General features: G+C 37.4%; 1 protein-coding gene across 1 annotated transcript in view; it reads left to right on the top strand.

Moving 5' to 3' along the window:
- Ddx60 (DExD/H-box helicase 60) overlaps positions 1–12,723 on the top strand; it is a 101,708-nt gene that overhangs the window by 17,562 nt on the left and 71,423 nt on the right. The window contains exons 7-10 of the mRNA XM_012948492.2: positions 2,517–2,678; positions 4,519–4,677; positions 8,498–8,639; positions 10,989–11,144. Of these exons, the coding sequence (XP_012803946.2) occupies positions 2,517–2,678; positions 4,519–4,677; positions 8,498–8,639; positions 10,989–11,144 (619 nt within the window). The remainder of the gene's footprint in view (positions 1–2,516; positions 2,679–4,518; positions 4,678–8,497; positions 8,640–10,988; positions 11,145–12,723) is intronic.

The following is a 12,723-nucleotide window of genomic DNA, read 5'->3' as shown; positions in this document are numbered from 1 at the left end:
ATGTTCCAAACTGAAAGTTACTTTCAAAAAATACAGCAGTTTCACATGTAGGGCTATTCCAGTACATTTTCACTAATATTCTTCCTTTGTATTTACTGGAAGTTTCCATAATATTTCACTGGTTACTACAAAGGCTAAAGTTGGCATAAGTGGGATATAGGATTATGATGTATTCTCAAGCTAGAATAGGTTATTTTTCACCTTCCCCATAGCTTTTCAATATTACTATTTTTTCCAATACTAGTACTTTCCTTGCCCAATTAATGCTAATGCAGTGATTTTATGCTAAATTTATGCTAGATATGTTGTAAAAGCATTCAGTAGTTTTGAAAAGATTATTACTATGGCTTCTATTGCTTCCAATCACATGAAAGTCGTATAAAACTATTTATGCATATATTATAAGATAATATTTAAAGAATATGGGGTGAGGAAATGTTTCAATAGTTAAGGTACTTGCTTACTAAGTCTGCCAGAATAGGCTCAATTCCCTAGCCACCCATTTAAAGCCAGACTGTCATTCATTTCCAGTAGCAAGTGACCCTGGCATGCCTGTATGTGCGCACACACACACACACCCTTTAATATAAAAACATTTAAAAATGTTTTATTTGTATATGAGAGAGAGAGAGAGAGAGAGAGAGAGGCTGACTGGCATGCCAGGCCTCTAGCCACTGTAAACAAACTCAAGATGCATATGTCGTCTTGTGCATCTGGCTTATGTGGGTACTGGGGAATTGAACCTACATCCTTAGGCTTCACAGGCAAATGACTCAACTGCCAAGCCATCTCTTCAGCCATATATAAAAACATATATATATATATATATATATATATGTTTTTATATATATATATATATTTGGTTTTTCAAGGTAGGTTCTCCCTCTAGCCCATGCTGACCTGGAATTCACTATGGAGTCTCACGGTGGCCTCGAACTTGTGGCAATCCTCCTACCTCTGCCTCCCAAGTGCTAGGATTAAAGGTGTGCACCACCATGCTCATCTTATAAAAACATTTTTTAAAAAAGATTTAAAAATATGAAAATTTCTTGCAGCTAATTAAGTAACTTGGTTCACATTATAAGATGTTTTAAACTTCATTAATAAAGTGTAATAGCTAGATTCTAGTGTGCCATGGTCTTATTATTAATCTGAATAATTTTCATTCTCATTATACCTGGGTTACTTGTAGTGCCAGGGTATAGTAGTAATTTATCCATTGTTTGAATTTATCCTTCAATGACATGAGTGCATTTTTTAATGTTGATGGTGTGTTGCATACACACACACACACACACACACACACACACACACACACACACAATCTCCTTTTCCGTTATTCCGTGAACATTTTCAAATTCAATTAAAGGTTTCTTGACAAATTGTAGCTAGGTATGGTGGATCATGCCTTTAATTCCAGCACTCAGAAGGTGGAGGTAGAAAGATCAACATGAGTTTAACTCCAGCCTGTGCTTCTGAATGAGTTCTAGGTCAGCATGGGCTATAGTGAGACCTTGCCTCAAAAACCTCAAAATAGTGCTGGGAAGATAGCTCAGCTGTTAAACGCACTTGCTTGCAAAGCCTGCCAGCTGGGTTTAATTCCATGGGACCCATGTGAAGTCAGATGCATGAAGTGGTATATGTATCTGGAGTCCATTTGCAGTGTCAAGAAGGCCTAGAACACCATTCTCATGCTTTTTTTTTTCTCTCTCTCTCACTCTCTCTCTGCTCACAAACAAATAAATAAAGATAGTTTTATAAAACCTAAAACTGTTTTTTTTTTTTTTTACAAATTGTATTTTATAGGGCATATTCTCTAATGACAAATATTTAAATTGTTAGGAAATTAGATTTATAAATAATTCTACAATAACCATCTTGGAACATACACCTTGGGCCACATTTTGTATTAATAATTTTGGCTTGATTTCTAGAATTTGAATCAAAAAGTATTAGCCTATTGTATAATAGCTAAATGTGTTATCAAATGCCTTTGCTTAAACATTTACCTATTTGCACTCTTATTAGCAAAGTACAAGTATCTGTCATATAATTTTCAGTGCTGCCTATAATCACTAAAAAGTACTTTGGTAACCTGGAAGTGGAAAAAAATGCAGCCGTTGTTATTACTGAAGAAGATAAACATTTTTCTGATTAAATATTATTTGTGTTTCATTAGAGATTTATACATATTAAAGGATAGGCATTTTCTTGTTGATTTAGAGCTCTTTATACATTTATATTTTTGGGGTTTCATTGAAAATTTTGTTGAAATCTTCCCATGAAAATTTTTGTTTACACTTTTTTTCTGAGGTAGGGTCTCACTTGAGTCCAAGCTGCTCTACCTCTGCCTCCAGAGTGCTGGGATTAAAGGGGTGTGCCATCATGCCCCACATTTACAGTATTTTAATACACATAATTATAGTCCCATGTAATCATAAGCACCTGTTTCTTCTAGCACAATCACATATGTTTTTCTAAATACCATGACATGCTAAAACTTTCTTCTGTGATAGGCATGTGAGACTATATCTCTGCTTAAGCAACTCTGGCCTGAGGGATCTGACATCCGACGAGTCCTTTGTGTCACTTCCTGTTCTCTGGCTTTGGAGATGTACCACTGCTTCTTAGAAAACCGAAGGAAGACTACATCTGGCCAGAGAGCCGATGACCAGCAGGTGCAGTAGCAACTTTATGGGGAAACACATGTCTGCGCTCAGTCTGACCTGAAACTCACTATGCAGTCTCAGGGTGGCCTTGAACTCACAGTGATCCTCCTACCTCTGCCTCCCAAGTGTTGGGATTAAAGGCGTGCTTCACCATGCCCGGCTAATATTTTGTTATTTTTTTCTTCAACTGGTTCCTTGAAATGATACTCATGCTTTTCCCTTAGTTGTTTACATAACCTCAAAAATAGTAGCACCACCCCCTAGAATTTATGTTTCTAAGAGAAACATCTGGCATATTGTTAAACAATTTTGTCTTTTGCTTCATGGATTTCACTTAGTAGGTATTTAGTCTCAAACGTCTACAGAGAGGGGCAACAAGAAAAGTGGTAGACTAATATATCTTGGGCTTTTTGTATACACTGTACCATTAAGTCCTTAAAACAGTATTTCAAGACAGGCATTGTTATTACTGTTTCACATCTGGGAGCACTGGGTATAAGCTATTCCAGGTAACATTCTCAATCAAAGATATTAAGTATCACTGCAGATTGAATTCAAGTATGTCTTATGCAGATGTCACCGCACCATACAGTGCTTTGAAGGGAGTTTCATGCTGCAGTTTCTTGGCATTATACTAGCGTGTGGGGCACCATTGTTTTAGGCTCATTTATTACCAGGAAGGCCAATAATCTGGTGCCATTTGGGATATTTTTTTTCCAAAATGAACACTTATCTCTTCATGTACATGGATAGGGACTGATACATATATGTGTACACACATGTGCATACTACTGTTTTTACGCAGTCTGAGTACTGGGGATTCTTAACCATGTAGGAGTCCCTACTCAAGAAATAGGGAGTTTTATCTCATCTACAATTTGAGAAATTGACAGGACCTATCTTCTTTTATATAGCAATTTTTAATGCATTGCTTTCCAATAACTCCTTAAGTTTAATTTTAGTACAACCTTTCTGCATGTTTAAGTGTGCTATGTTTTCTTTGGACCTTCTAACTACTACCCCTCTGTTGCTCTCCAGAGGTGAGCTGATTGATGAAGTCTTCCTGACTTCCCTGACACAGACGAATATAAAGATGGCCTCTCTGTTTCCTCACGTCAACTCTGTCTACTTTTGTACTCTTGTTGTCACTGGGCACTGTTTAGATAGGCTGCCACCCTGTTGTCCTCACCCAGTAATTTATGACATCACCTTTAAAGTATGATGCCTGGAGCAGAAGAGAACATCTCGAGTGCAGCTCCATGAACCCAGAGTCCTGTGAGATCCTCACTTCATTACCTGCTTGATTAGCTCATGCCAACTTTGGCTTACCTGATAATGTTAAAAACTGACTTGGGCTGGAGATATGGCTTAGTGGTAAGGTACTCGTCTGCAAAGCCTGAAGACCCATGTGTGACTCCCTAGACCTCACGGTGTGACACGTGCACAAGGTCACACATGCACACAAGGTGGCACATGCACCTGGTGTTTGACTGGGGGCCCTGGTGTGCCACTTCTCTCTCTCTCTCTCTTACTCTTGTTCTTTTTCTAATAAAAAAAAGGCCAGTCTGTTGGGCTTGCCTCAAAAAACAAAGCAAAGCAAAATAAACCTGTCTTACGGTAACTGCTCAAAGCTGGAAATTCCCATTCCCTTTTATCTCAAATGTGTGAATGTAGCCTAGCTTATTTGTGAGGAATGGTACTGTCTCAAAAAGTGAAAGTAGAGCGAGAAATGCACAAGTGTGAAATCTTCACGAGCAAGGCAGGAGTTGGTGGCAGCATCTGAGATTCTGCCTCCTGACTATACAGTTTCATAGCTTCCTGTTCTCTGGCTCATTTTTATTTTATTTAGGTGAAAGGCAATTGCCCAACCCTGCAGGAGATGGAAGATTTTTGCAAGCTGCATTGTCTCACTGTGGTATTTCTACTCCATTTGCCTCTTTCTCAAAGAGCTTGCTCAAGATTCATCACTTCCCCTTGGTCTAAGGACCTTAATACCTTCTTTCAAATGGTAAATATACACTTCTTTAATTTATAAGTTCTGTTTCAATGGATCCAGCAAAAACTCAGTAACCTTTAGAACAGATTTATATGGAAACAATGTTAGAATTTTGGAGGAGTCTTTAAAAATTTAATGGTCTAATTCGTTGGCCTAGCTTCACCAACTATATCTAGTATGCCAAACTAGATCTAGTTATACCAAAGGTGTGGCAAACATACATCCTAACAAAATCCTCTCTAAATATCCATTCTTACAATCTCTGACAAGATTAGAATTTTTTTATGTCATTAACTAGGAGATTATTGGTGACCACTATATTCTGCTTTAAAGAGCTACTGAATAAATCAACACAATACTGCATTATTTTACACATTATAGATTATGTGAAGAAATTTGCTGACTTTAGTAAAACAGAAAGCATAAACCAAAGAAAATCTGCTCCACAGACCCATGACTCAAAGCATTGCTGGCAGAGGTTATTAATTTGATTTATTCTCTTCATTTTAAATGCATAGATTTTTTTGTTGTTTCTCACATTGGCTATATCCACAGACATATTTTTTTTCTTTTCATACGTTTCCTACTTTCTTTCCAAACACTGGTTAACATCTTCTTTAATGAATACATTTAATGACTACTAGTTATCTTGTAGCAGGGTGCTATGGTTTCCTTACTTATCTCTCTATTAAGGAATACTAAAAAGACATCACTACATTGTACATATTGTCACCTTCTTTATGTGTTAGCCTTTCCCTGAAATTTATAGTCATCGAGTAATCCCGGAAATGAGATTAGTAGACTTTTGTTTTTGAATCTTGATATGTATAGTCAAAATACCAAAGGTAAGTGCTTTGTATTGAATTACCTCAGAATCTAATTCACAAACATTTACCTAGTACATATATATTGTTCCAGCCTGGGGATGGAGTGAGAAAAACACTCTTACCCATCCCACCCTAAATCTTGCAAGAGTTACATTTTGTAGAGAAGACAGATATTGAATATTAACACTCACTATGAAGGAGGAAATTCTTATACTGTGTATTAGTAACTGAAAATGAAAAGGTCTGACCAAGCCTCCAAAGAATGGTTTTTCTTAAGAAGTGAAGCAAAGCGACTGCCCACAAGGATGAGTAGGAGTTAGCAAAGTGGAGAAACCAGACCCTAAGAGAATCAACAGCATATGTGAGTGTCCTGAAGAGAGTGTGACCAAAAAACTGAGGTCCATCTAGTGTAACAGGGACAGAGAGAATAAGGGGAGGGGGGTTGAGTAAGGTAATACATCTTTGTTGATTTATAGATAAGTTGGGATAAATTCATTACAAGCTTATTGAGAATCTACTGAATTGTTTTTAGCAGATTAATGACACTTTCGCTTTTCAAAATGCCCTTGACTTGCAATAAGGACAGTGCATCCTAGAGGTGAAGAAGTGGGTTGTCCTTTATCTTGAAAATGTGGAGAGGAAGAACTGCCACTGAGCAGTGCACTGAATGATCTGGATATGCTTAATGTATAGCATACTGGAGAGGGATGAATACAGACCTAGGGACAGCCAGTATGAGTGGTGGGTGGCTCTTTCTTACTGAGATGAGCACAGCTACATAAGTGTCTCTGTCAAAGTCTGCCATGGGAAGTGTGGAGGTCGTGCATGAGAGGAATTGATCTGAATGTGATAGAGTGCTGGTGGGCCCAATATTGTGCAGGTCTTGTGCAGCCACAGTTGCTTTGAGGTCATGAATGCAACAGCCAGGTCACACACTGAAGGAAGACAGTGTTCAAAGCTCCCTCCCCATCACACACAAGAGGTTTAAGCAAATAAGATAAGGAACCCTTGCTCTTTTGCTGTCACATGTCACTACTGAGTGACATTAAGGGAAGGGAGCAGGAAGGAAAGTATCCTACATGGAGGTGGATCCCAAATGTATTTTTCCTAACAACAGCATCATAGTGCCAGGAAACTTCTTAGAAATGAAAATCCCTCAGAGACTAGCCTTACCCAAGAGCTACTGAGTCAGATGCTCAACCATTGATATTTTATGTAACAAGCTTTCCAGGAGGTTTCTACTGAAGTCAGAACCATCCTATCTATGCCTCTCGGTGGAGCTCTGTTTATAAAGACTCTCACTTTTAGATAAAATGTAGACATTGCGGGTAGGAGGTTTCTGGTTCTCTGATATTTGTACCTTTATTCTGAACTGGGTCTTTATTCTGGGTAGTCTCTTTGACATACCTGGTTGAGCCAGGCTGCCAAATGAAGTCGTCAATAACTATACATGGATATGGAGTTGTTGAAATGTAAGCAGTCTGGATTCTGAATATTTAAACAAAATGATAGATTTCATGAGCTATGTAATATATGTAAACTATCCATTAATACTTTTGCACTGATTTCATGTCAAAATGATCATGTTTTGAATATATTCACTTCACTAAAAAGTGGTTAAAATTAATTTCAGCTTTAAAGAAACACTGATTCTAAAATAATTAAAACAACAGGCAACTTGTTTCTATTATATGTGTCTTGGAGCATGCTGGATGAAATTTCCACAGTGGTATAGATGAATAAGTTGGTCACATCGAAAGCATACATGTTTGGGGGTGGAAAACTTTTATTGGTCTCAGTTTAACTCCATGGATAGTGTTGTTGAATGAAATAGACTCCTAGTTATTCTGACCTGAACTAAATGTGGTTTCAGGAAAGCATTTGCTGGTGTATAGCTGCACAGCTATCAATCTGGTGGAGACATCCCCAGTATAGCTGGATGGGAATGTTTGACTGTGAGAGACTGAGTTTCTTTACATCATCTTTACATCTCTTAACACCAACTCTTAACAACTGAAAGTAAAGTTGGAAAACACTGAAATCTATGTAAAGAACAGAGGCAAACCAGAAAGTGGAAGTGCTCTGTAGATTTCAAGATTTATAGTAGGAGGAAAAACATTCATGAAGAATTAAATAAAAATGTTCCTAACTCCAGATACAAAAATTATTATCATTATCACTATTATTCTTATTTATTTGAGGCAGATAGTATCTTGCTGTAGTGCATGCAGGCCTACACAACGTAGGCTAGCTTCTAACTTGCAGTAATCCCCTTGCCTTAGACTCTCCCATCCAAGTATAACCAGGCCTGTAGCAGACAGCCTCAGGTTGGCTGAGATAAACTTCCAGACCAGGCACAGTTATGGAGGAAGGGATATTTATTGAAGCTTACAGATCCAGGGGAAGTTCAATAATGGTAGAAGAAGTTGGCCCTGCTTTCACAGGTCCAAGCAGAGAGAGAGAAACCACAAGCCACAAGCCAAAATCCAAAAGCCACACAGCACACACACTTCAAGAACTCCAGGTGCAACTAAGCACTTTGCCTTATCTTTAGATTGGAATTTCAAACCCACCACTACACCTTAGGGCTGGACTTCCCAGTGACACCTTCTCCAGCCAGGTGGTACAGATCCAAACTACAAACTAATAAAACACTGCATATATTGGGGCCATCTATTCAAACTACCACAAGGCCTGACCCGGCTTAGCTTTCACCATGTCGAGGGTGGAATGGCCACAGACAGTGCCTTGGGATCTCAAGTGTTGGATTTCAGGCATGCACTGACATTCTCAGTTTGAGTTTATTTTGAGTTAATTTTGATCTTAATTTTTAAAGAAACAAAGCATTAATCACTATACAGCCTGGATGTTGCTTATATGCTGCTAAGTATGGGAACAGGTCTGCCAACCTATATTCCAGTTAGGTTATAGATGTGTATAAAGTCAGTCTTCACTTTTTGTTATTACAAAAATTGCAAAATAACTGTTCTACTTTCAATTTTCAGAAAAATTGGTGTAACTATTTCATCCTAAATAACATACACAGTTTTGAATCTTGGAATCTGAATTTTACTCATCTTTCTGATTTAAGTGATGAGCCTTTGTTGAAGAATATTGCTTATTACTATGAAAATGAGAATGAAAAAGGTACTACCATTTATATAATAACTACATTTAAATTTTTTTGTCCATTTTAATTTATTTATTTGAGAGCAACAGAGAGAGAAAGAGGGAGGAAGGGAGAGAGAGAGAGAGAGAGAGAGAGAGAGAGAGAGAGAGAGATTAAGAGAGAGAGAGAGAGAATGGGTGCACCAGGATTTCCAGCCACTGCAAATGAACTCCAGACACATGCGTCCCCCTTGTTTATCTGGCCAACGTGGGTCCTGGGGAATCGAGCCTCAAACTGGGGTCCTGAGGCTTCACAGGCAAGCGCTTAACTGCTAAGCCATCTCTCCAGCCCATAACTATGTTTTCTTTCAGAGATAAATGTGATGATGGATTTAAAGTTTTAAAATAATTTTATATTTATAACATATAACATAGTAATTATTTTCTATTTTCCAGTCTTTGTTCATTTATAATTTTTATTTAACTGCAGAGTGAATATTGTATTTCAATTTAAAATTACTGCAGAAGCATTTTTATTAAAAACACAATTATGTACTTGACATTTTCACATAATCTTTGACATTTTTATTTATATGCATACATGATATTTCCTCATAAAAATTCCAATACATAAAATTTCAATACTATTCCATGTTTAGGAATTTTTTTTGTAATTTTTTCCAAAAGATAAAAGATTTTACATTGTCTTTGTACATTTTTTTTCTTTTACTGATTATTTTCATGTGTGTGAAATGTGTTGGTGTGTTGTGTATGTGGTTTCATGTATACAAAGTGTTTTGGTGTGGTGTGTGTGTGATGTGGTGTATGTGATTTCATGTGTGCGAGGGTGTTGGTATAGTGTGATGTGGTGTATGTGGTTTCATGTGTGCGAGGGTGTTGGTATAGTGTGTGATGTGGTGTGTGTGACATATGCACGTGTGCCCTGGGTGCCTGCAGAGGCCAGATGAGAGTGTTGGGTGCTCTCCTCTATGGCTCATTCATTCCCTGAGTTCTCTAAACCTGGACCTGTCATTCTTAGAACTCTCACCTGCACAGGACTGCGGTTACAGGCATGTATAGCCATGCCCAGGTACTTCCTGGGTGCTGGGGAATGGAACTCTGCCAGTCTTAGCATTTTCCAGGCCTTCATGCTTAAGTGGCAAGTGCTCTTACCCAATGAGTACCCTTTTATTAAACTTACTATTCCCAAGCCATATTTTATTTAATTTTTATAATTTTCCATGTTCCTTAATAAGCCAAAGAAAAACAAAGCCCATTTTCAGAGAACTGCAATTGATTAAGCATTAGTGAAAGTTCTTTGACATGTAGGATTTGGTTTCTTAATATCCTAAGCATTGGGATGGATTACCTGCTTATAAATTTAATGATCTCTTTTTAAAAATATACTTTTTAGGGCTGGAGAGATGGCTTAGCGGTTAAGCGCTTGCCTGTGAAGCCTAAGGACCCCGGTTCAAGGCTCGGTTCCCCAGGTCCCACGTCAGCCAGATGCACAAGGGGACGCACGTGTCTGGAGTTCGTTTGCAGTGGCTGGAAGCCCTGGCGCGCCCATTCTATCTCTCTCCCTCTATCTGTCTTTCTCCCTGTGTCTGTTGCTCTCAAATAAATAAATAAAAAATGAACAAAAAAATATTAAAAAAATATATACTTTTTAAAGTCGGGTATGGTGGCGCACACCTTTAATCCCAGCACTTAGGAGGCAGGGGTAGGTGATCACCATGAATTCGAGGCCAACATGAGATTCCATAGTGAACTCTAGGTCAGCCTTGGCTAGAGTGAGACCCTACCTGGAGAAACCTGTATATATATATCTGTAATTTTTTGTTTTCAAGAAGAGAGTGAGAGAGAGTGGAATGAATTGGCATGCCAGGGCCCCTAGCTGCTGCAAACTCCAGATTCAAGCACCACTTTGTGCACCTGCCTTCACATGGGTATTGGAGAATTGAATCATGGTCTTTAGTCTTTGCAGGCAAGCCCCTTAATGGCTGAGTCATTTCTTCTACCCATATTTAATGATATTTTACTAATGTTCTCATCTTGTAATGATCAAGTTTTATTCTGTTTTATTGCTATAGAGTTATATGTGGTACAAGATTTTTATGATCTTAAAATCATTAAATCTCCACATCTGTTTTTATTGAAGGTTGTTATAATTTTAATATTTAGATATTAAACAGAAAATCAAAATTAATTTTAAATCTGCCACTACCTAGTCAACACTAGTGGTCATTTTTACTTAGGGCCAGTGTAAACCAAACAGAAAATTTCACTCTGACTCATATTCCAGAACCTCATGAATTCAATCAAGATGTATGCTTCTACACACGTGTGACTTTCTTTTCATATTTACTCTTTTAAATTGTTATTTAGGCCTACATTTAAACTTAGGAGATGCCATCACAAAGGATTATGAGCACCTCTGGAGCACCGTGTCAAAGTTAGTAAGAACATTTGATGTGGTAAAACCATTTCCTTTGAGAACAACAAAACTTCATTTTCTTAAAAAGAATCAATCACCAATCAAAGGTAATATATTCTTTGTCAAATATGAACCCAAATACAATTTATTAAATTGAGGAAAAAGTTAAGAGCACAGGAAGGTGCGGCATTAGAGCGTGTAACTACTTCTGATTTTGTAATCATCACAGTTATTGCATATGTTCCATATGCATGTAGTTTAAAATGTTTAAGACATTTAATGTGAAATTTTGAAAGCATGAGAAAATAACAAAGACTCTAAAACATTGTTCAAAACTTAAAGTGATAGAATTAGGAATATTAGGCAGGCGTGGTGGTGCATGCCTTTAATCCCAGCACTCGGTAGGCAGAGGTAGGAAGATTGCCGTGAATTCGAGGCCACCCTGAGACTACATAGTGAATCCCAGGACAACCTGGGCTAGAGTGAGATCCTACTGCAAAAAACTAAAAAAAAAAAAAAAAAAAAAAAGAAGAATTAAGAATATTGTCACTGAATAGCTAGAAGGTTGATAAGTCATTGCCAGAATTTATGAACTTGAAAACTTGAATTGCTCACATTTAAGGTTGATGATTTAGCTTATTGATAGAGTATGCTTACTATGTGTGAGGCTGTGGGTCTAGTTTCCAGTACAGGAAAACAAAAAAGGATTATTCACATTTAGAAATTTGAATGGAAAGATAGTCATTATGCTAAGTGAAATAAATTTGTTACCATAAGAGAAATACAGCATAGCCTTATTTGTATGTGGAATCTAACAAAGGTACATAGAAAGAGAGAACAAGTAGGAAGTTATCTGGGGAGCAATGTTGACAGGATTACATCAAATGATATAAATTTGCAGTAATGTATCTCTAGAAATCTAATGCAATCCATTAGGACTATAGCTTATCATAATGAATTTTGCATTGTGTGGTAACTATCTGGAAATAAAGAGAGTGTATGTACTCTTATCACCATAAAACAGGCAAGGGATCAAAACAAAGATAATAATATGAGATGGTGGGCATGTTACCTTGCTTCACTGTATTGCATCTTTGCTATTATGTGCTTGGTGTTGACGTTATTATTTTGTTGGTGTTTTTGGAGATAGGTATCATGTAGCCCCAGCTATCCTCAAACTCACTATGTAATTGAGGGTGATTCTGAGTTCCTGGTCCTCTTGCCTTCAATGTGTTGGGATTACGGGCCTCTGTCACTATGCCCAGCTGTGTTTGTCAAGATAAGTATGTCAAAACATGGCATGCACCTTAAATATACGTGATAAAATTGAACAGAGTAGTAAAAAGCATGGATATTAGGAAGAAGGCTGACCTTTTATTCATTTGGAAATTCAGAAGGCAGGCATGAACTTAATGTGAGTCAGATAATGTTTGAGGAAATAATGAGCAGATATTTTCTTGAGCTGAGGAAAGACAAGATTCTGCACATTCAGCATCACAAACGGGGTAAATTACATGCATGTACACATGCACACACAAATACTTTTGCTAGACACACCACAGGAATTATAAGGGAAGAAAAATAAGTCAAATAACTGATTTATAAATAACAATGATGGAAGTCAGAATGTAGTAGAATTGCATTTCATATTTAAAATATATAAGGATGAGTGAGTAATATGTGGAT

Source organism: Jaculus jaculus, chromosome 1 (genome assembly GCF_020740685.1).
Source record: "Jaculus jaculus isolate mJacJac1 chromosome 1, mJacJac1.mat.Y.cur, whole genome shotgun sequence".
NCBI classification, from domain to species: Eukaryota; Metazoa; Chordata; class Mammalia; order Rodentia; family Dipodidae; genus Jaculus; species Jaculus jaculus.
This window is presented reverse-complemented; position numbering and strand designations above follow the sequence as displayed.